Source organism: Girardinichthys multiradiatus, chromosome 20 (genome assembly GCF_021462225.1).
Source record: "Girardinichthys multiradiatus isolate DD_20200921_A chromosome 20, DD_fGirMul_XY1, whole genome shotgun sequence".
Taxonomy (NCBI): Eukaryota; Metazoa; Chordata; class Actinopteri; order Cyprinodontiformes; family Goodeidae; genus Girardinichthys; species Girardinichthys multiradiatus.
In genome coordinates, this window is record NC_061812.1 from 41,275,675 (window position 1) to 41,299,694 (window position 24,020).

General features: G+C 42.1%; 2 protein-coding genes across 4 annotated transcripts in view; one reads left to right on the top strand and one right to left on the bottom strand.

Moving 5' to 3' along the window:
* zhx3a (zinc fingers and homeoboxes 3a) lies at window positions 1-23,474 on the bottom strand. Of its 3 annotated transcripts, none has more exons than XM_047348495.1 (3): window positions 23,344-23,474; window positions 3,528-6,391; window positions 1-1,589 (listed from the first exon to the last, which is right to left on the bottom strand). In XM_047348495.1, the coding sequence occupies exons 2-3, from the start codon at window positions 6,197-6,199 to the stop codon at window positions 1,556-1,558; spliced, it is 2,706 nt and encodes a 901-aa protein (XP_047204451.1). In that variant the 5' UTR covers window positions 6,200-6,391; window positions 23,344-23,474; the 3' UTR covers window positions 1-1,555. The 3 variants fall into 3 exon arrangements, with proteins under 3 accessions (XP_047204451.1, XP_047204450.1, XP_047204452.1); XM_047348494.1 differs by lacking the exon at window positions 23,344-23,474 and adding an exon at window positions 19,421-19,775; XM_047348496.1 differs by lacking the exons at window positions 1-1,589; window positions 23,344-23,474 and adding an exon at window positions 19,421-19,777 and having other exon boundaries at window positions 3,524-6,391.
* Window positions 23,383-24,020, top strand: part of fam83d (family with sequence similarity 83 member D) — an 8,125-nt gene continuing 7,487 nt past the window's right edge. The window contains exon 1 of the mRNA XM_047348498.1: window positions 23,383-23,865. Within this exon, the coding sequence (XP_047204454.1) occupies window positions 23,383-23,865 (483 nt within the window). The remainder of the gene's footprint in view (window positions 23,866-24,020) is intronic.

Below are 24,020 nucleotides of genomic sequence, written 5' to 3' on the forward strand. Positions count from 1 at the left end.
TGCTTGTTGAGTGATCAGTTTATTCTGTAACGACTCAGATGTGTAGAAAGGATAATACAACAGTGCTTTATGATCAAGACTATTTTCATAAAAGTTTAAGTGATCATTAACACCGTAAGTCCAGATTCCATTTATCTCAACCCAAAATAAATTTGTAACATTCGACACAAGTGCACACACTGCTGGTAGGAGACAAAAACCTCCCAATTTCACTTTGGATGGTATAGCACCATTCTTCGCTATTAGCAGCTTCAGGATGCAGCTTAGTAAGATTCATGTAGTGACTGTAGGCGTTCATATAAAGACAAGAAAATTCAGAGGAGAGCGACCTTCTCCTCATTTTGGCTCTCTAGCTAGCACAATAACTCACTCCGTCAGTGTTTAGGGTTCAAATTGAGAATTTTGTTTTCCAACATTTTTTTTTCTTCTTTTGCCAGTTAACAATATTCGATACAATTACAGCTTAAAGTTGAACATCTCCAAGTGTACAGAAAGCGGCACAGTATTTTTTTTCACAGATATAGACCAACAGTGACCATCAAATGCACTGGCAAGTTTCTTTTTTTTCTTTTCTCTTTTCTGGACAGCACAGTAGCTCGAAAGCAAGGCGATGAACAGACGAGTCATATGAACACACAGACAGAGCTGAGTAAGGCAACGGTAGCGTGACAGGCTTCTCTCTGTTCAGTTTGCAGGGCAGTGTAGTGTATTGATCTTGACAGAGCTGTCAATACCTTTACAGTGAAGCAGTGTGACTTCTCCTTTTTTAAGCGTCGCTGTCTTCATTAGTGCATTGTATATAGCCTCTTGCGTGTATCTGAACTGCAAAGTGATCACCAACATTAATACAGATCTGAATAAAACATGTTCGATTGCATCTGGACTTACAGTGACTATAGAAGAGTAGATAGAATTGAAAACCCAACTAACGGAAAGAAGTAAAATTCAAGGCAGTGCTGTAGTACTGGTTGCTAAAAAACAAAAAAAGTAAAAAATATCACAAATCCAACAATAGCATTTCCTCGACACATCTTTTGTTTGTCCAGTCAGTACAAATCATCTGTTATAGTGCAGTGTCAACCATATATATATATATATATATATATATATATATATATATAATAGGGCCGAAAACAATAACCTCTCTCCTAACCTAGCTTCGCTCATTCAAGTCACTTTTCCAGTCAGTGTGCGTCTTATCTTTCTTCTCTTTGATCCCTCATACTGACCTCGTTGTGCGCCCTCCCCACACAACCACAAAGAAGCATGAAAGGCTTAAACATCACAGGACTCAAAAGGTGAGAAGTTCTTTTTCTTCTGTCGGTGCAAGGAAGTGATGGCAGATGGAAGAAGAAGAGGAGGAGCAGGAGGCAGACGAGGGAGTGGAGGGTATTCACAGTTTAAGTCAGAGTCCAGCGGTCCAGCTACAATCACATCTGCTGTCATTATGAACACACTTTTTTTTGTTTTTCTTTAAAAAACCAAAAAAAAAACAAAAACAAATCACAGCCAGGGGAGCAGGCCAGTCTTTAAACGTCACGTCGCCGCTGCTTCATCACACCTCCAGCAGCTCCATCCTCAGGCGGTCCCTATCAGCAACACAGGCATGAACGAAACATGAAGAAGTTTTTAAAAAATTACATTTGGATTGTGTTGTGCTCAGGTACTTCTTAGATAGTGGCATTAATAACAAAAAAAACACATGCCTGTGTATGTCTTAAATTTGCTTTTAGAAATCCATCTCACCAAAGATGATTGTGGAGATTTATTCACATATATTAGCATGCACTCTCAATCTATAATTCAGCGCTAAGAGTCCTACTTATCTAAAAATAGCTTGTAAAACACAGACCTTTGATTGCCTGAATAAGCTACTCAGCATGAGTACCTGAACACACTCCTTTTTACTGTACGTCACACAAGCTCCTACTACAAACAAGCTGTCATGCTTTCATCACCACACCTGACTTGCACTGGTTTTGCTTTCTCCACGGATAAACAGCCCTGAGCTTGTCAAAATATCACAGTGAAGGAGGAGTTCACTTTTACTACGTTAACTTGTTCGTACACGTTCTTAAACCATTGTGTATTCTACGCTGTATTCTAGTTTTTTTGATGTATTATGGTGATGTCTTGAAATAACTTAAAGCTCACATTCAAGTTGTTTCAATTGTATATTACTGTCCAGAGGCGGATCGAGAGAAATATCAATAGGGGGCCGAGAGGGGGCCAGGGGTTGGCATTACAAGTATGTGTGCAGATATTATGTCTGTCAGTCAAACAAAAATCATTAATTAATCAACTGGAAAGGTGTCCCACTTTTCCAGAGTGTGTTTGTTACGCATAAGCAGAGTACACCGCACTGAACTTATAGGGCATGTTTGGCTACTTTTATTTCCACTAGGACACCTGAATGCCCCTAGCTCATCAGTACTGTGTTATCATTCCACTGAGAACACTCTATACCCTGCAAGAACAGAGAAATCTGTTCTTTTACTCGAGGTGACAAGAACAACATGTATCCTGGTCAGGACATTTGTACATCCTCATTTGTGAATGCAGTAGCCGCATCCACTTTGCATTTCTGACCAGCCATACAATAGTCAGAAGAAGAAGGTTCTGCCCAGAATTTGTGTCAAGAAAAGTTGCAAGATCCCCAAAACCAGGGCTGCAAAGACAGAGCGATGTCCTTTTGTTACTGCTGCACTAGGGGAGAAAACACTTGTTTCTGTTCTTGCAGAGCATATATTGGCCTTCAACATCTGACACAGGTTTCTCAAGAAAGCATATCAGCTGTAAAAAAAGAAATATTTTGAACATCTTAACTGGTGAGTGTGTTGGGTAAAACCCATCACAATTTTATTTGAAGTTTATAGGATTATTTTACTTTCCTATTAAACATGTCTGATAGGAGCTTTACAAAAACCTTACATATTATTTTAATGGGTATTTTTAAATTTGGCCTATTTTTCCATTGAAGTGTTAGCATTTTACACATGACCCAATACTATAAGGTGGAAGAAATGTGTTAAATGACACGTTTATTTTTTTTTTTAGAAATAAACTAAATATTGATTTCACTGAAGAAGAGCAGTGTCTATCCAAATGTAACATAGTGTGGCGGAATGTTGTGCTGCATTTAAGTGTAGTTGGACATAATACGCTTGCTTGCGACAATGTGTGATGAGTATCAATTTTTTTTCCCAAAGCTTTTAACTGAGGTGGCAAAGCATTCTTTCATGGTAACAGATCCATCCCTGTAGATCTACCCCTATAGATTTGCCCTTTTTACTATCTAAAACCTTTGTATTTAAACCTATTCAAATCATTTTAGTTCTGATTCCTTTTTACTAGTTGACTCCATGGCGGGTAGGAATTTATTTAAGGTTTGTACAAAATGTCTTGCTGTAGAGGGCACCTGCAAGATCTGGGTACAAAACAACCAAAACTGCAAAGGCATAAAAGGGTGGGGGGATCAAATAACCAACAGCTGTTCAATTTGCCTCTATAAACTGTAAATGTTCTACCTGGCCTGATTGGTGTCGGTCTGCTGTTCGATCAGTGAATGACTCGCTGCAGGCTGCTGGTGCTCCACTCCTCTCTCCAACCAGGGATCCTGCAGGACTGCTGGCTGCCCTGACTGCTCAGGTCTGTCGTGTCCAGCCTCGGACCCTGTCAGAGCCAGCAGCGGCTTGTATGAATCCTGCCATACAAGCCGCTGCCCTGAGTCCAGCCCTGCTTTCCCTTCCAGGTTCTTGATTGTTTCTTGCTCAATGAGTTTCTTCTTGGCCAGCAAAGGTTCTTTCTGTGACTCGGCCTCTGGGTCTCCATGGCTCCTTGCGTCTTCTGACTCTGATGGAGGCCGTTGGTAGGAGTCCAACCACTTCAGCTGCCCGTTCTTGTGGCTGTAGCGACTGTCGCTGAACCAGCGCACCACCTCTGACTTAGGAAGGCCTGTCTGAATGCTTAACTCTTCATACTGAAGGCTGCTGGGCCAGCGGGTGTTGGAGAAAGCCTGCCGGAGGATTTGCAGCTGCTGTGGGGTCTTGTTGCCCCAGGGCGGCGAGAAAGACGTATGGCAGGCAGACACCTCAATGTCACAGTTGGGATCTTGATGAACGACAGATGTAGTCTGTGGTTCGTTCATTTTCAGCCTTTTAAAATTGATCTTAATGGGGTCAACTCTGAGCTCTTTGCATGCCCTGTCTCTGATAATTAGGTCCTCCTCCTTAATGAGCTTCTGTAAGATTGACATGCCTTTCATGGGAAAGTCTTTGTTGCATCCACCCTCTTCTATAGAGGACGAGTTGTTGCTTTTTGTAATGACAGTAGTGCTGGTGCTTTCTGTTGGGGATTTGCTGGCATGATTCTTGTTGGGAACGCTGTCATCACTGGTGGAACTGGAGTTTTCACTGCTAATACTGCTGTTGTCAGTCTTGTGAATGTGGCTGTTGTTTTCGTCATCAGCCCCGTCAGGGTGAGCCCCACCTGGCTCACAGACGACGATGCTATGATGATTGTCACAGATGGTTTTTGACCTGCTGGTGTTGTCTATGATCACTTGACTCGTGCTGCTGTTCGAACCTCCCGATCCGGTTGATAAACTGTTGGTCTTGGAGCTTGGTTTGCTGTTGGTGTCAGCAACACAGTGCTCACCGTTATTGCTAGTGTACGCAGAGCACGAGTCAACACTGTTGGTGGTATTGGTCGAACTGCCGTTGTTGTTAACCGGTTTTCTGCTCTCAACACCATTGGTAATGCTGGAATAGCTGCTGATGCTGCTGCTACTGCTGCTTCGACTGCGGCTGGTGCTACTGACACAACCGCTGCTTCCAGCCGCATCCAGCCCATTGCTCTTCTCTGGTTCCAAAGTGAGTTCAGTACTCTTGGCAGGCTCCTGTGTTGTTCGGACAGCAGATGAAAACTTTGGTGGGGCAACTGGAGAAGAATACGAGACCCTTGAGACATGGGGCTTGGTTGACAGGCTGGTCTGCGTGGCTATGACTCCGACTGGTCTTGGCTTTAAACCTCCATATGGAACTTTGGCCATCTGAAAGTTTTGTCCTTTTGAGCCTGGAAGACCAGTGACAGTGTGGTGGGTTACGATCTGATTGACCTGTTGCGCTGTCACAGGTTGCTTCTGGGGTGCTGCTCCTTGGAAAACAGTGTTGAACATCTTCCTCCTGGCCTCGTCGATTTCTTCAGGAGACCAGCTGATGCCTTGTTTAAGCCTTTGGGCAGTAAACCATAGTTTGATTTGCTCTTCTGGAAACTCTGAAACCACCGTCAGGTAGCAGAGCTCAGCTTTGGTCGGGTAGGGAAACTTGCCAAACGATGTCTTGAGAAAACTGCTGGTGTCCATGGCGGCATCGTAGCTGGGGATGCTGCTGAGAGGGATCATCACCTTTGGAAGATCTTTATTTGTGTCAGAGGAAGTGGGGGAGTAAAGAGGGGGAGTGTGCTGGTGAAAGACTTGGTTGGACACTGTCGTAATCACGTGAGTGACAGTGGTCCTCGGCATAGCTGGGGCCCCAGAGGTACTGAGAGCCCCATTTTGGAGTTTAGGCACATTAGTCAGCATGCTAGGGTCTACTTCCTTTCCAGCGTCTATCTTACGTACCTCCACAGTGTGAGATACAACAATTTTTTTGTGCTCCCCCTTGGCTTTCATCATCTTTGCGATTGGTGTTTTGGTGAGGGAGATCCCAGATTCTTTGTAGTCTTCTCCACTGTCTGTAAAGAGGCTTTGCTCCACAGTTGTTCCTCTGTCTCTCTTGTTGACACTCAGGGAGGCAGTAACCAAGCCCTCCATAATCTTAGGGTGAGCATTAGCATTGTGCAATGCAAGAGCCTCGAAGCGGACAACCGACACCCCACAGTTCAGGCAGTAGAAGGTGGGCTGGGCCCTGAAGTCTAAGTGGCAGTTGTGCATGTGATCCAAAAAGAAGTTGAGATCTCTGGACTCGAACTGGCAAGTGACACAGCTGTAAGTACCTCCTTTCTGCGTTTCACTGCTGCCTTCGGATTTGGAAGAGCTGTGAGAGAAGTTGCCCGACTCCTCCCCGGAGATGCTGAGTATGCTGTCTTCTGGGATTGTTGGTAGGAGTTCTGGTAGCGAGCCCAGAACAATTTCCTCACGTGCATGTTTGGATTTAGATGGTATCATACAGGGCACAGTGGATTTCCTCTTGCTGGCCATATTTCAGCTTGGTGTAAATGTGAGTGATTGGTAGTCCGATTTGATGAGAACAAAGGGTAGGTGGATAGTGGAGAGGTCAAAGGTGGGGTTTGGTGTCATGGACCAGCCACAGAGATATCACAGTGTTGCTTCATGCCTTCTACCAATTTTGGATTCCTGTCACATGGACAAGTTTAACAGCTCTGGTGGAACCTATGAGGAATGAGAACAAAAGAAACATGAATCTTTCAACACATTTCCAAAGTAAGAGTTAGAAAAAAAGAAAAGCCCATTAGCAGCAAGGGGTTTTCTGTTTTTAATAAAAAGGAAGTTTTGCAACTGTTGTACTCTATAAATTTTCAAATATACTCTAGTTAAAATTAGATATTAAGAAATACTGTATAAAAAGACACAACACACTTTTTTCCTAACAGTTTATCATTAAATCAGAGTAAACCTTTCCTGTTTTAGGTCACTTAAAATTATTTATATTTATTAAATGTCAGAATAGTGAAAGGAAGAATTTCTTCTAACTTTCTCCAAATTTTGAATTTTAGGTACTCTGCATTCAAACAATTTGGGAAGTCCAGATTATGCTGTCATGACTTATGAAAGCTTCTGACAGGGTAATTCACAGTATTTGAGTAGGGATGTATTTTAAGGCAGCACTTCTTCCTTTTGTGACACCATAGAAAAATATGTTGCAAGATTTCCGGAAGACAACTGGGGATCTCCACAAGTCTGGTTAAACCTTTAATACATGTCCAGTCATTCTGGAGACGTAAGGTAAACGTGTTTTGTGTAAAATGTTTAATTAGACCTCAAAACAAAAACAAAATACCTTATGAAGATGCTATCTGAGTCAAAAAAGTGTAAAAAGACAGATTACAGGTTGCAAATACACTCAGGGATTAGGAGGTCAATTTCTGAGGACATGTCCAGTGGTTTGGCCATAAATATTGCAAACCTAGGAACACCATCCCAACTCTGAAGTACGGAGGTGGTAGCATCATGTTTTGAGGATGTTTTGCTGCAGGAGGGAGTGGCCATCACAAAGCCCTGATCTCAGTTCCATAAGAAATTGGGGTGTAGAGCTAATAGAGTGTATGTGTGGCAGCCGGCCCACAATTCTGACTCAGTTCTGTCAGGAGGAATGGACCATAAACAAAATATTAAAGAAATGTGTTTAAACTTCTGAGCTCAACGAAAGTAAAAAACAAAAAATCCCCAAAACGGTTACATTTGCTTTTATGTTGTACATTTAAATGGTTCAACAAATGATTCTGGTTTCAAGCCCATATCACACTCAGGTGTTTGATGTCATGGTATCCTCATGTCGACAACCTGTATACAACCTTTTGAAAACAATGACATCAGCTCTAAGCAAACCCCTAAACTTCAAGCACTTCATTTAAACGGCGATCTTTACCTAACGCCGTGTATTTCATTTTCCTCGTTACATCGCTACCTACAGGCCCAGCATATTTACTTCAATGCTTAGAGACATTTTCTGTGTTTTTGTATGAACGTTAGATTACCAGACCATTTGGGCAAACTATTTTTGTGTGGACAAGACTTAAAAACGCCACAAATGTGTACTTAATGATAACTCTCTTGTGATTCCCTTGCATAAACCAAAACTTATGAGCAAAGTTCCCCAAGCGGTTCTAGCCCCTTTGCCCCACATCCTCATAACTCTGACCTTCAGACTTTCTCAGGGTACAGAAAACCGAGGAGTGTAATATGAAAGGGGAATTGAATCATTCAATTTGTAAATTATGAAAGTTACAGTTCGCACTATGTATGTGATAGGGAGGATAATGCAGTATCTCACAAAAGTCAGTACATCCCTCACATTTTTGTAAATATTTCATTAAATCTTTTCATGGGACAACACGGATAATCTTAAACTTCTGATACAATATAAAGCACTAAAGGGTGTACTCACTTTTGTTGCCCGCAGTTTACATTAATGCCTGTGTGTTGAGTTATTGTGAGGGGACAGCAAACTTAGCAAGAGTGTTATATCTTCAGTGTTGTCCCATTAAAGATAAAATAAGATATTTACAAAAATGTGAGGGGTGTACTCACTTCTGTAAGATACTGTAGCTTGCATATTCATATAAAATGATGATATATACAAGTGATACTACAATGGGCAAAATTAGATCAGTCTAATTACCTTCATACTGGAAAAACATTCTCTGTAATTATATGAAGAAAATCAAACCAGACAAAGGCTGTCGGTTAAAACAAAAGAAAAGGGAGGATTTTTATAGTGACACACACACACAAACACTCCCTTAATCAGTGCCGCCTGTCAGTTTGTTCTGCGCTTTACTTGGATTTAGAGACTTCTGTATAGATGTCACTTTTTATGAATTCAAAAAGCAGACAGTAGCAATTGATCAGAGCCAATAATGAGAGTTGGGGATGGTTTTCCCCCTCCTGCTGCAGTAGGGTCGGCTCTTCTAGTTTGTAATGGGGTGTGACCTCCGAATTATTTTTAGCAAAGCTTCAGGCTAATATTTGAAGAGGTTGTGTATAAATGCTCATTGTCATTCAGGCCTGAATCAGTAAGAATCCTGTAAGTATGAACTGTTGTCCTTTAACAAGCATGTTCAGCTGAGGAAAGGGTTAATGCCAGTGAGGGAATACCTTCTCATGGAGTTTCACACCCATCCAGTCACTCATTAGGCCCATTAGGGGGCACAAGTATCTAACCATAACTGTTTCACATTGTTTCTGCAGCCACAAATATGCAAAATATGCACACTGGTTTCATGTCTGCCGAAAAAAACCCAAAAAAAACTCCTTCTCATTTTAAGTGCAGATCCCCTTACAGGAAGCACAGTGTGTATCTTTTTTGTAACATAGAAATGAGGATCCTTCTGGCCTGCTCTTCTGTGATGGGACACATACAGTTAAGTCCAAAGTTATTCCCACCCCTGGCAGATTCAAGTTTAAAGTAAGCTTCTGATTTTACCAAACCTTTTCTCCTTATCTGGAAGTGATATTAAGGCTTTGGAGTGGCCCAGCTGGAGTCCTTGAATCACACCTGTGAAGGGAGCTAAAGATAAGGGTGATGGCAAGAAGGTCTTCCAGCCTCAAAGACTTGGAGCTCATCACTTAAGATAAACTGTGGAAATACCAGTGGAAACATGCAAAACGCTGCTCTGCAATTAAAAGGGTTTGGTTGCTGCAACGACAATAAAGATTTGTTCATTCATTTTTGAAAGAGGTATTTATATTATTATATACATATAATCAAAAACCTGAGAAAGATGCCTGTCTCATTTCGTATCAAAAAAATGTAATTAGTAAATTAATAATTATTTTTTCCAAATCTAATCTGCCAGGGGTACAGTAATTATGGCCTTACTTAATTTGGTGAAATAACTTTGCTGGGACCTTTTTCTTTTGTTCTAGACTATCATACACACATGTTAGACATATTTAGGCTTAGGATATGTTCCTTTCAGAACATATAATTGAAAACTCAATGTGACATAATGGGGAGTCAAGATGAAGATTAAGTGTGTCTGGGGTTTGTGGAGCACCAATATTTTGAAAAGGATTTTATAACTGTACATCTAAAGTATAGGAACATGACTTTGAGTTAAAGATCTGTTGACAAACCCAGTTTCATGTGAAATATTTCACTCCCCCTTTTTATTTTGACCTTATCTTGTCATTCTCCATTCTCAAACTGAAATGGAACACCACAGTTCATCATCCCCTTTTGTTTCTAACTCTCCAAAGAATAAAACATGGCAATTAAATTAGGAAAAAAATATGAAAGTCTGCAGTCGCGCCCTCTGCTTGAACTCCCGACACACACTTGCACTTTCACGCAGCCGTTGTATATCACTGCTGTCCTCATTTCAGACTCTGGAGATGAACTGAGGTATAACATGCTGCTGCAAACTAATCTCATCCATTCCCTTCCCTCACACTTTGCTTTTCTGAGGCAAGCTCATCGTCCTGAGTAGAAACTGACCAACCATACCACCCTCAGCGGGCTCTGTGTCGAAGCTCAGTGTCTTGTTCTGTAGCTTGCTGTTAGCAAAGATCATCCCACATACTTTCAAGCTGTTATATTATATTTATCTCAGTTATTGTTTGACCACGCTGTGTTTGTGCACACTGAGGAGCACCTCCACAAACGTGACCTTGCATGTTCACTGCGGCTGGGTACATGTTAAATAAAAGATGAACCTGTTCCAAAGTTAAACCCTTTGAATGACTGCCCACAGGTACATTATGTTCCCAAACGTGCTGTGACGTCCTTCTTCTAATTTGTAACAAAAGAGAAAACAAAACTAGGTCACCAGCATCTTATGCAGAAATCCCGGATCATTTCATTCTGATGCGGGCATGAGCTGTACGTCTGGCCACCAGAGATGTCATGATATCCCCTGACGGCGAACTCTTTTAACCCCTGCTGAGGACATGGAAGTTGCTGGGTTTATTCCACAAATATCTGCCTTAGACATGTCACCATGGTATAGTAATGTTGCCGCAGCATCAGTGCTGGCTCAGTTTAACAGGTCTAGAGTCATGATGTAGTTTATATAGCACAAGGTGGCTCTGCCAGAGTCCTGAAATTGAATCTGATAGAGAATCTATGGTGAGGGAAGGGAGCTAATAAGGGAACTAATAATTAGGGTGATGGCAAGGAGACCTTCTAACCTTAAACACCAGAAGAAATACCAGAAGACACATGCAAAAAACAGGTCAGCGACTATAAGAAGGGTATAAATACCTTTTGGCCAATTTTTACTGTAATGTGAAAAAAACTGATAAAAAAATGTTTTTTCAAAAAGGATTTAAAATTCAAAAAGGTTGCAGTGTTATGAAAGTGTATAAATGTGTATTTAATCGAGAATGAATCCAAATGAAAGGCTACAGGGACATAGACCAAGGTTTTAAAAAGTTACGGTTTAAAAGCACTAAAATTGTCCATCCCATTGACCCAACATGCCGAAGTGACCGTTGTTTTTCCGTGCCATTTGGAGCATCCTTCCTTCACTGTTTAAGCACACTGCCGGTCTCCTTCACATTCCTCTTGTTTACAAGACAGAAACTTTACTGTTTGGAAAGTCATGGTGTGGAAACTAAAGGAGCGCCGTCCCTTACTCCTCATACTGGTACCACCTAGAAAGGACTAGGAGGGAGAGTTTTGGTTAAAGGCACCTATGACTAAAATTCCACTGAGAACACTAGAACATTTTATCGTGGCTTGGCAAACCAGACATCTTCTCCTCCGACGGCTGCTGGGCTTATTCTTTGTTTTTTTTTCTTTGTTTTTTTTAAACTGTGGGTATTCTATAAACATTTCAATGTTTTTCCTGATGACACTGATCTAGTCAAAGGCAGTAGTTTAGAATTTTTACTTTAAATGGGCATCATAATCACTTTGACAACTGATGATTTAAATGCATTTTTATCATTCTACTCATGGATTACTATGAAGGAAGTTATTTTGACCAGAGAATTGGTCATGAAATAATATGGGCAGGCTATATCTGATGCAGTGCTTTATACTAAGACAAATGTTTGTTATCCAAATGTGTTTGTAATTAAAACAATATCATGTTAGGCATTATAGATTTTCTTGAAATTTGATCATTTCTAATGCAGAAATATGCTAAAACCCCCCCAAATGTATTCATTTTAACCCAAAGATTAATTGTTTAGTAATTCAGATCACAGGTCTGTCTGTTCAAACCACTCTGTGGTAGCCTTACTTATACACATTAGTGATTTAACCAATTTTATGGGTTGAAAGCCTAAGCTAGTATGTTAGGTCAAACCCATAACTCAGCTGTTTTAGAGTTTACTGTACTAGTGCTAATAATTCACCAGTACATACATAAATATTTTGCTGGATTGATGGGTTGTTGCCAATACTGACTCACTTTGTCATTTATTTCCTCTGTAATAATGCAGACGCAAGAAAAAAACATTCCATAAAAAGTAACTGAAGTACTGTGAAGTCTTGCCAACACCAATAAATGCACACAAACAATAATTATAAACTTTAGCGTCAAACGAATCCAGGTAGTGGGAGAGGAAAGGCTGTTTTAAAGGAGCTCTGATCCTGTTTCAAACTTTTTCCAGGAAATGAAATGAAATGTAGATAAATCTTGTAAGCTATGAAGACAAACCAGATAAGTATCAGCAACTGCCACTATTCACTGGTTATTCTTTTGCATATAGCAGAAAACAAGCTGAATATTAACCAATGCTCTCGTTTTGCTGACTTATCTTTTCCAAGTAACAGAATAGGTGATATGGACACGGCATTGAATCCACAAAGGAGAGTGGATCAATCTGTGTCCAGACTGGCCTCCACTTCCTGAATGAAAAAAAAGGCCTAAAACAAACCCAAAGTTGAGCGCGGTTACATAAAGAATCAGGTCACTTATAAGGAAGGGGCTGCTTTATGCAGCGGACGGGATGTGCGATCAGACACAAGACAAGTGCTATCCAGACAGGGAGCAGCTGAATGGATGCTCCTGAAAAGCCCGGCCTTGTGTTTCAGCTGCAAGGTAGACGACTGCTCAGACGATGGGCATCCCTAGTGTGTCCTACGTCCTCACGCTGGCACTGGCTCTGTGGCACAGAGGGAGGAAACTCTTTTCATCTCGGCAGACCAGAGGAGCCACCCAGCATCTGAAGTGAGCGAGAAGTGGCACAGCTCTCAGACGGGCTTTTTCTGAACACCCACTCTCAGAGTGAGTGCAGAGGCTGTGTGCGCTGAACTAAAACCATGTTTGAACCATTCAGCTTTTCCCAAACAAGCCTTTCAAAACAAATGGGATTAAGCTAGGTTTAAATTCTGATGGGGTTTACACGTTCTGCTGGATTTAACAGCAGCTTTAAGATTTACAGCACAGCTCCCCTCCAGGTGTGCTTTTATACTTAAAAAAAAAAAAACACTACTGTGCCTATATTTAATTAGTATGTAATTGTATATTCTATACTTGTACAATGCTCTCCAAAGTATTTATACTCTATGATAAACAGAGACAAAGCAGTGCATTATTTTTAATCATTTTTCTGCTAATCCAAAAATCCAAAAAGTGTGGCATGCATTTGTATTCAGCCAAGTTAATACTTTATAGAACCGCCTTAGGCTGTAATTACAGCTGCACGTCTTTTGTTTGTCTTCATCAGCTTTGCACATCTAGAAAATAGATTTTTTTTTCTTCTTTGCAAAATCGCCCAATACCAGTCAGATTGGATGGAGAGCAGCTGTGAGCATCGATTTTCAAGTCTTGCCACATGTATCTCAGTTGAGTTTAGGTCTGGACTTTTCACTTCGCCATTCGAACGCATGAATGCTTTAATCTAAACCATCTTACCGTAGTTATGTCTGTATGTTTAGGGTCACTTTCCTGCTGGAAGATGATCCTCATCACCAGTCTCAAGTCTTTTGAAGCCTATAACAGGTTTTCTTCTAGGATTGTCCTATATTTAGCTCCATCAATTTTCCCATTAACTCTAAATACTTTATTCTTCCTGTTAAAGGAAAGACCCTCCAGAGCACGATGCTGCCAGCACCATTTTTTACCATGATGTGTTTAGGGTTATGTGCAGTGTTAGTTTGCCTGTGGGCCATAGCGTTTTCTTTTAGTCTCATCTCACCAGAACACCTGCTTTAATGGCTTTCGTGGTAAACTGCAAACATGACTTCTTATCTCTTTTTGTTCTTGCCACTCTTCTATAAACACCAGATTTATGGAGTGCACGTCAGATAGCTGTCAATAGATTCAACTGCCTGGGCTATGGATCACTGCAACTCCTCCAGTTATTAATGCTCACATTGTCCAATCTGTCATGTCTCATGTCACTCTCTCCTTTTCAGATTATGATTTAAACAGTGCTCCATGAGATGTTCAAAGCTCAGGACATTGTTTTATAACCTAACCCTGCTTTAAACTTCTCCACAACGTTCTCCCTGATCTGCCTGCTGTACTCCTTGGTCTTCATGATGCTGTTTGTTCACTAATGTTCTTTGACAATCCTCTGAGGCTTTCAGAAAAGAGCTATTTAGCAATTAGCTGACGTCTGAAGGAGGCTGGGTGCACTGGATTTTATTTAGGGGAGTCAGAGCATAGCGGCTGAATACAAATACACACCGTACTTTTCAGATTTTCATTTATTAAAAATTGAAAAGAAACAAAATTTCCCATTCCCTTACTGTTGGTCTATCACACAACATCCCCAAAAAATACATAGAGGTTTGTGACTGCAAAGTCACAAAATGTTAAAAAACTCAAGCGGTTTAAATACTTTGTCAAGGCTCTGTATTCTTGAGCATGTTGTTCCCATTTAAGCAAATCAATTAAAAGAAACCAGCGTGTATTCCCTCTACTGCCCTCATAAACTGCAGCAGTAATTACAATAATACAACAGTAAAAAAAAAAAAACACATCCCCAACACACAGCAAGCTGCTACCAGCCAAAAAGAGGAGCAAGGCTGCGAAGTGGCTGATAGACATTAAAATTTTATTCAAAACAATCCACTGATTCAGGCACTCCTAGATCGCGGGGTCACCTACCGCTGACGTTAGGCGAACGCAGAGCTGTGTTTTTGTTTTGGCGCCTGTCACATGAACGAGGACATGAAGGCTGGAGGACAGGGAAGGACAAAGGAAGACGAAACTCAGACGTTTTGGGTGTGAAGAGAGAGGATGACTGATGATGAGGAGGATGATGACAGGCTGTGCTGTTTCAATATTCCTCCCCACTGACACCCTGCGTAGGCACACACTCCCTCCTCACCTCCGTGCCATTTAGCACCTGCACGGCTCTCCAAATCTTCACTCATAGAAGTGAGGAGCTGGTAAAGATCCTCTCTGTGTGACAGCCGCAGAGGGGCAAAAACAAACAAAAAAAAAAACACAAAAATGAAAGCAGAAATCCTCAAGCTTATGACAACATTTGCGTTTTGTCTAATTTGCTCTGACAGTGATCTGCGGCTGTCTTGAGTGTCTTAAAAAAATAGAAAAACCTGCCCCCTGCTGAGGGGGGGAGCAAAGAGAGATGGGGGGGGGACTCCTGACAGACACATTTGAATGATCAAAAAAATCTGTTCAGCTGGAACGTCTCTGCCAAACATCCATTAAACAGATTAATGTCATGTGAGTAGATAAGCTGGACACCCAAATATAAGCCAGCGACAGAGAAAAATGACTGTCTTCCACAGAGAGGGGATTGGGAACAATGGTGCCTCATTTATAAAGAGGAACGTGATCCAGCACTGGGAGGCTTGAGATGGCTGACTGTCCGAATGCGATTGTTCGGGTGGCTCCAGTGTCCAGTGTGTGCCAGTGTGGGGGTCTTTCGGACAGGATGGATGGGCAGGTTTCATACTTGGAGCATGAATGGTGTTGCACCTGTGCTGAAAAGCAACTGAGAGTCACTGGGGTCATTAGTGCTGCGCTCCTACAGGTCCCCACTCCTGTACAGATGAAGACCCTGGCAGGGGAGTCAGTGTGTGGTGTGCTTCGCCTTGTCTTGTTTCCTTCAGATGGGCGTGTTTGTGTTCGTAGTGGTGTCCGAATGTCTGAGACGCAGGTGTTGTCAGCCAGCTTCATGGTTCTCCTCCTCCTCATCACAAACACATGCCGCACACACCCTTACACCCCCACCACCCACCCCTTTACCTCCATAACTGCAGCCTTGTCCACTGGGAGACCGGTCGGTGATGCCACTCATGTGTTAACATCGCCATGGCAACTCCACTCTTCCCCTTGCCCACCACGCCACACACACAGCGCAGCCGCCTGCCCACCAAAACAGCAAGACACAAACACACACTCCCACACACACACACACACACACACACACATGGTGAATTCCTTAAACTGCGTGCGGAGCGGGACGAACCTAATCCTAAGGTCCCATCGGCAGTGTCTGAAAAGTCCACACAAGGTCTGATGTTTGACTTTGGCTGAGGCTTGTAGCAGCTTTCCTCTGCAGCTGTGTTGCTCTGGTTGACAGGCCCTAATGGGAGGAATATTACAGCTGAACAAGTTAAAAATCCCCCCCATCTGGGTTTTCGTCCTGTCAGACCAGCGCAGACGCCTGCAGGCTAAGGCAGTACGGGGCAAACCTGCAGCTCTCCACCTGGCTGTCCGAGCATCATTGTCTGTGTGAAGTAGTTGCACTAATGCGAGCCCTCACTGTTCCAACGCTCCCAATTGCAGCCCAAATGAATGACAGGCAAATAAACCAAAAAATCTGTCACGCATCCTTTTACATCACTTTTAATGAATAACTGCCTCCGCTCCATAGCGAAGACTACAGACACTTGTAAAAAACATTTAAGGCGAAAAGAACGAAAAATGGCGGCACAGCGCCCATTATACTGTCCATCTTAAAATGGCTGACATTACAGTCTCTTAAAAATCGCCAAAGCCTGGCAAATGCCAGCTCCTGCTGACCGAACCTTTCTTACATGGGACAGAGAAAAGAGGCAGGGGTGCTTCCACCCCCCACCACCCACTAGCCTCAAGGCTTTTTTCAGAACACAAACATTTCTTTTCGTTAGAACTATGCAAACATGCTGGTTTAGTGAGGCTCTTGGAGAGGGCAGGGCTTCGATACGGCATTGGTCCGGAGACAAAAGCAACACTGAGAGGGATGAAAGACCTAAATAAAAGCAGACCTGGGACCCAGGAAGGGAAAACTGGGACCCCGTATTGTTGTTTGGAGAATTTTCCGTGAGGATCTGTTTGTATTAAAACAGTCTAAAGATCCAGTTGGCATGCAGTTTACTGCAGTTTTTTTCCTCTTTCCTCTGAACTCAAGGAATGTTATACACTCCATGTCGGCTAAATCTGCAAATCATGACCATATGACCCTCTCCTCTGTATTCTCTGGCATGGGATGCATTTTGAGCCGTGGAAGGCAGACAAAAACATACCGTCTGTTGCTGTTAGAAGTCAGGACAGCACATCCTGAGAAGTGCATTATTCCAGGAATATGAACAGTGGCATGTCGTTCATGGGGGAATGGGCACTCTAGGCCCACTGCATTTTGTGTCTGTATACAAACACTCAGCCAGGCCATAACGAAAACTATGAGCTGTGCCTAATTGCAGGGAGTCCAGGATGAAAAGCAATATGCCTGGCCTCATTAGAGCAGTTCCGAGAAGCGAGATGGTAGACTGTTCCCAGAGATCCACAAAAGGGAATTGACATTCCCCTAGTGTAAGCGCCCTACCAGAGTAAAAAAAAAAAGAAAAAACCCTACGCACACACTGAGCTCACCAGGCCGAGCTGAGCGTGCACGGTCTGCCGGAGCGGCACAGTGAGAGCTCATTTCTCTTTGTTTTGCTGGACATTATGCACTCCTGCAAATTAACTATCGGAGAGAAGATACAGCCCGCTTGAGACCGGACTGCGGCCCGCCACAGCTGGAGTCCGAAAACACTTACTTTCACGGTAGCACCTCGTCAGCAGTGAGAGCTGCAGAGTCATATGTGTTCTTTACATTATGCACACACACACACACACACAAACACATATATATATATATATATATATATATATATATATATATACATATATATATATGTATATGTGTGTATATATACACAATTCACAAAGGACAAATTAGTCAGCACCCTAAAGGCAGAGGGAGACACGTGGCACTCAAAACTGTGTCAATATTTATGTACAGATACAGAATGTGACCTACAACAACTCATATTTTTCAATCCAATGCCTCACTGCTAATCTTCAGTTTGTAAAATATCTGCAGCTCCTCTTACTTACAGGCCGAGATATAAGCGAACTTTGTGACAGCTTAGGGGCCCGAGGTTTAAAAATGCACAAATTGTATGCGTGCTTAGGAAAACCTTGTTATTTGAGTCATATTTTAATACTATACTAACAATGTCTGCTGCCAGTGTCTGAGTTGAGTTTCCCTGTTATGCACACTGTAACTGTTTGTAAGCAGATCAAAAGGAAATTGTCTTTTTCCCTGTTACTTGTGAACATTGTGTGCCCCATTGTCGGATTGTACTAAAAAAAGGCCGACTGATACAAAAGGTAGATTTTTTTACAAAATCTTAACATCTACATATACTGTATATATCACCACCACAAGATCAGTGTAAATATATTTAACATTGCAAAGGATTCTTGGAAAGCTTTTTAATGACACTTACTGCTGAAATAGATGATAGTATCCTATGAATGAAAGATTACAGAGATTAATGGAAGCAATAATAATGTGACCCAGCTTTCAAATATTGTGCAGTCCTACACTTAAGTATTTATTGAAATACGGTGAAATACTAGAACTTTTTCTACACATTTTTCTAATTTGTGGAGATTTTTTTTGTTCTAAAAGAAAAACATTTAACGTGTAATGATATACGTTTCCTTTCATGCTGCATGCAATTTTTTTGTTGCAATGACGACTGATAAAAATATATTTCAACATGCTAATATGTTTTGGGAATAATTGAGTTAAGTAAACAATCACATCATCAACAAAAACCCCAGTCACCCAGGTGGCCCGCCCCAGGTTTAGGGCCTCGTATAATCTTGGACCGGCCCTGTGTGCGCGCGTAAGGCAGCGGCACATGTTGGTAGGAGGAAGAGAAGGAAATTAAAAAAGCAAATGAATCCAGATATAAGGGCCCACCTTGTGGGGTGAGGGAGAAAGTAGTGAAGATCGAGAAGACAAATGACACAGTTTGACCATGGATGAGTGGGTACCCCTGCTACAGCGCTGTTTCAAAAGTCTTTCACAACTAAAAGCGCAGTGGAGAAACAGAGCGCGTTGTGCAATAAAATAAGCAGATACGCCACATAGTATAGAGAGGCAGCGCGGATCCAGCAGCACGGAGGGTGAGATCCGCTGCTGGAGCCAAACTATAACAACTGCTGAGTTAACCCGTTTCACTCCGCTGTCAGGACTGTGGGGCAACACACCGCCTCGGAGCCGACCTGCCGACGGCGCTCTATATGACCTTATATTCCCAAAAATCCTCCACTCCCCCTTCCTCCACCTACTGTCGCCATTTTATACATTGGCGACTTGATATGTACTGCCTTCACCGCGGAACCAGCTGAAAACTCAATATTCAACAGCGACATAGAAATTCAGTAAACAACTTTGGAAACCGCACCGCGGGGATATACCGAGGCGTGTGTGTGTGTGTGTGTGTGTGTGTGTGTGTGTCCGTGGACTGTGGGAGAGTGATTGAGTCCTTACCTCAGCGGCGGCGGGGGGAAAGATGGAATCCGACATTAATACATAAATGAATTATTTTGGCTCCGCTCGTTTCGCTATGAAAAGAATAAGAAGGAGACGAGTAAAAAAAAGGGGCCGGCAGCTCTCCTCAAGTAAACCCGGTGAACTGGCGTGAACCCGTCGGTGACCACGGCGAGGTACGTTACATTGCACTGCCTTCCAAAAGCCGTCAGCTCCACTGTACGAGGACGGCAAAAACAACTATGGTCGGCGGCGCAGGACGAGGGAGCTCCAAAAAATTATAGCGAGTGTATTTCCTATGAACACGTGATGCGGAGCGTCATACAAAATCCAAAAGCCCTTTCATCTAAAATTTTGGAGAGGGGCGGGGATGAGATGGGGATATATGCATGTGTGCGTGAGTGAGTGAGTGCTTCTACAGAAAAAAAATGGAGATCGTTCTGCACATTTGGGTTTGCCTTTATAACTGGGAAGCAGGGCAGATGGATTTATTGTTTAAATAAGGAATCTGAATTCATGCGCTCTGACGTTCCCCCACTAAAAATCTCATTAATTGAGTCACATGCTTTTCCAGTAGAGGTCTGTCTTACGGGGAAGAGGAAGGAAAAAGAACCACTTTGATGTGCTGAGCTGTGTATCACCGTCGTGGGAGATGTCATTTAAAGCACATGCCTGTCAGCTCAAATGGACATTTTTACGCACACGCGTAATTATTTGAGAGCAAATCTGTGCAGATGGGCCGTAAACGTAGCCAGACTATCCGTGTGTGTGTGTGTGTGTGTGTGTGTGTGTGTGTGTGTGTTTAAACGCTGGAGGATAATTTCCCTTTAATCAAATTGGAGCTGCTGTACTGGTGCGCGCCCCGTAAAATATGATTTGCGCGGCTGCGGCCTTCATGACCTCGTTGGCCTTTCTGTGCGTAAAAGCGCTTAGACAGGAGCGCACGGGCTCCAAACACACAGGAACAAGCTGGGATTAATGGATCTCTGGAAAATAGATGGTGGTGAAAATGGGGTTAAATTAAATCATGTTACATAAGATAGTAGGAACCGAACAAAATCACGGGTTTACATTTGTAACAATATCATTCCGAAGGCCCTGAAGTTTTGGAAAACAAGTTTTAAAGATACACTGAACTAATTTACAAATGTATGTGCCTATATAAGGATCTTATGTGTAACAAGTGGGTGGACTACTTGCTTACACAGAGGCCTTCTGTGCATGGAGCATAAATATACTCTGAGTAGAAGAACACATGGGACCAATAGTTCTATACGCCTCCAGTATCACAAAAATTGATTTACTCTGCCTTTCCATTATGTCCTTACCGGATTCAGAAGTGGCCTGTAGCTCTATACAGTCAGGAAAGAAAACAGATGAATTATCTATGAGACAGATTCACTCACCATTAAAGCGAAAACACTCTGGCTCACAGGATTCTAGAAGAGCACTGCCTGGTGAAAAGAGACTAGCATGTATGACTCCACCAAAGATTTGGATTAAAATTTTATTTGCATGTCCTAAAGATGTGGTATAGGAAGGCGGTGTTCAGGTCTGGTTTCATTTTACCTTAATGCTCATTTTAAACGGATCAATGCCATAAATATGCTCACCCCAATATTTCCATAGCCTAAAAAACAAATCTAAACACAAATAAAAAGAATAAAATCGACTTGCTTTCTTTAGTTCATCTGACACAAAGTAAGTACATGTATGTAAAAACTACTAGGAACACACCCCTTAGATATTCCTTTTTCACTAAAAAGACAAGCCTTTTAATATATTTTAACGTATATTCATGGCCTAAAAGAGGTTCTGAGCACTGTCCTATTTACTTGAATTTGATGAAATTTCACCTATTTTTTACATGCAATATACAACATATTTCATGTTTTGGGCTAACCAGAAACTTTCTTTAGTCCATCTTTTATATTTAGCCATCCTGACATAATGAGCCCCCCATAAACACATCAGTGAGATATGTTTTCTAAAAAATATTACCCTTGTAACACACTGTACAGTTACTAAATGTATTTTTTATTTCTTCTACTTTTTGTGTTATTTGATATACTTTTCAACAGAAGATGCTGTAATTCTGTATGAAGGGGAACCTAAAACTTCAGCTCATTGTTCAGGTTTAGCTCAGTTGATGTGTTTCCTGTTTCTGAAAATCCTTCATATATTTTCTAGATTGTAACATACATTCATTGCCTTGAGGGGGACCTTAGCATTGTTATCCTAAAGTTCTACTGAAATTCTCTTATTTTTGTAATACATAATGTATTTTTGTGTAAATGATGTGGTTTGGTTTGAGAGTAAATGAAAAACAGTAAAATTGTTAATGCAGTTGACTGGGCTTCTTCCAATACTGAATTTGGTTGCGTCGTATTATAATTAGAGTCAAATCTGACTCTGTGATTTGACTGGATTTGATTATTTCTGTATAGTGCATGTTGGACGTGTTTGTCTTGTAATGTGCTTTCAGATTGCATTCACTGTTAACTGGTGATATATATAAACCAAAGATAATTTAACTGAAGTAGTATTTCACGTTTAGCCTGCCCAGCTCCATGTTTCTGTAAAAAGCCAGTTGGAGGCATCATAAAAAAGGCTTTTTATGTATATTAACATTCTGGGCCTTGAGATTGATATTAGCACTGTGCTGTTATTCTACAATGATACTGAACGTCTCCTATTGTGTTGCAACATTTAATATTTTATCAGAATCAGAATCAGAATCAGAAAAGCTTTATTGCCAAGTACGTTTTTGGACATACAAGGAATTTGTTTTGGCGTAAAACAATGCGCACCAACACGCTGAGGCGACCATCTGCGGCGCCATCTTAAAGCGCCATCTTTATTTAAATGATGTGGTAAATTCGCTTGATGATGAATTGAAAAGGCTTTCAGCTCATTTATCAGGTTTATCATGCCTGGGAGACCAATGTTTTAAAAAAAGTTATGTATTCAGAATTTTCTGTCATGCCTGAGTTTTTCTCCAGCTGTATGGAGTATAGCACAACACCACCCCTCCCCCACCTGTTGCTGCTCACAGCTCTCAAGAGGCAGACTACAAGCGTTGAACTGTCAGCAGCAGGCTTGCTACTCAAGTTGTTAGCCTGACATATTACCCAACATACAGCTTGCTATACAGTTTCTCTATAAAGAGCAAAACAGGATGTTCTATGAACACTTGAAAACAAACGGTATAAAAATAAAAAAATTAATAAATATAACTACAATAAACAGGGTGTTATAAGTTTGTAAGAAAAACTACTGCCTTTCTGTTTTGAATAAAAGTATAAAATATATAATGTTGTGCTTCTTTGCTAAAATGTTTGATATAATGCAACGGTAGTATTCTCTACTTAATTTGATCAAAAACCTAGGATAGATGTTTTTCTGTCATGAATATTCCTATACCCTTTCCATTTAACCTTTAAAACAAATCCCAATGCTATTTACAGAATAAACACAATGATGACTCAACAACGTTAAATGTTCCTACACTTTGATTTAAAATGGCTTTGTCTTTATTCTTTCTGGCTAACGTGTGCCATTTTAGGCTCTCTATTGATTGTAGATCAAGTTCAGTCAACCCTGAGGGAACGCGCGGATACCTGATTTGTTCTTGTAACGGAAAAGCTGTCAGAGTGAGAGGTCGCACGACTTCTCTGCTCTCTGTATTGTAACCGGATCCTAGAAGAGCATGTGGGAGAGGGACGGGCTGGACGGGAGGTTTGTTTCCTTCCAAATGAGCCAATGAGAGCCGCTGCAGGTCAGATTGACAACCTAAGTCGACGAGCCCGGAGCCGCCATTCAAGTTGGACCAGCGTCCGCCAGCCAATACGGAGGCAGGACGGGCCGAAACGGTGGGAAGCGACAAAATACAAAATTTTCCTTCCTGGAGGTGAGAACGTTACCTGTGCTGTTGCTGTTAACGGAGGGAAGAAGTACCAACCATGGCCCTGTCACAGATCTTGGACGACTCCCCTTTGAGGCTGGCTCCAAGACCCGCCAGGACCGACGGTCTGAACCCAGAGGAGGTCTACAACGAGAGGCACCGGCTGGCTTTGGAGGAGCTGCTCTCCGGGGGGGTCGACAACTTTCAGGCTTTCCTCAAGAAGGAGAGGATTCCTAACTTTCTGTCGGACGACGAAATCCAGCGGATCCGGAGCTCCGCGGTGCCCCCGCCGCGGTGCCTGTCTGTCCACGGGGAGGAGCTGGAGCAGTCGCTCCGCAGCTCGTTGGACTGTTCCTCGGTCACTTATTTTCCCGAGGTCTCCGACGTGGAGCCGCCGCTGCTGGAGATCGGCTGGCCCGCCTTCACCGCGGGCTCCTATCGGGGAGTGACGCGGGCCGTGGCGCACTTCCAGCCCAGCTATGGAGAGAGTATTTACGCCTGCAAGGAGGCTGCGAGGCGCATGATCAAGAGTGCAAGAGAGGTAAACATCCCAGAAGAAAGAATATATCCTCTAACTGAAAACATACTTTGCAATAAGTGCTGCTTTTCCAGTTAGTGTCAGGACTTTGCAGTGTCACTCTGAAGGCTGCAGAAGATTTGTTTTCTAAAAGAGGCTTATTATTATGCATGGGTTGT

Bases quoted from the DNA above. Each gene is read 5' to 3' on its own strand.
- zhx3a (XM_047348495.1), bottom strand. From the start codon at position 6,199: ATGGCCAGCAAGAGGAAATCCACTGTGCCCTGTATGATACCATCTAAA. The intron at 1,590-3,527 runs GTAGAACATTTA...TGTTGCTGATAG, and splicing joins ACCGACACCAATCAGGCCAG to GGACCGCCTGAGGATGGAGC.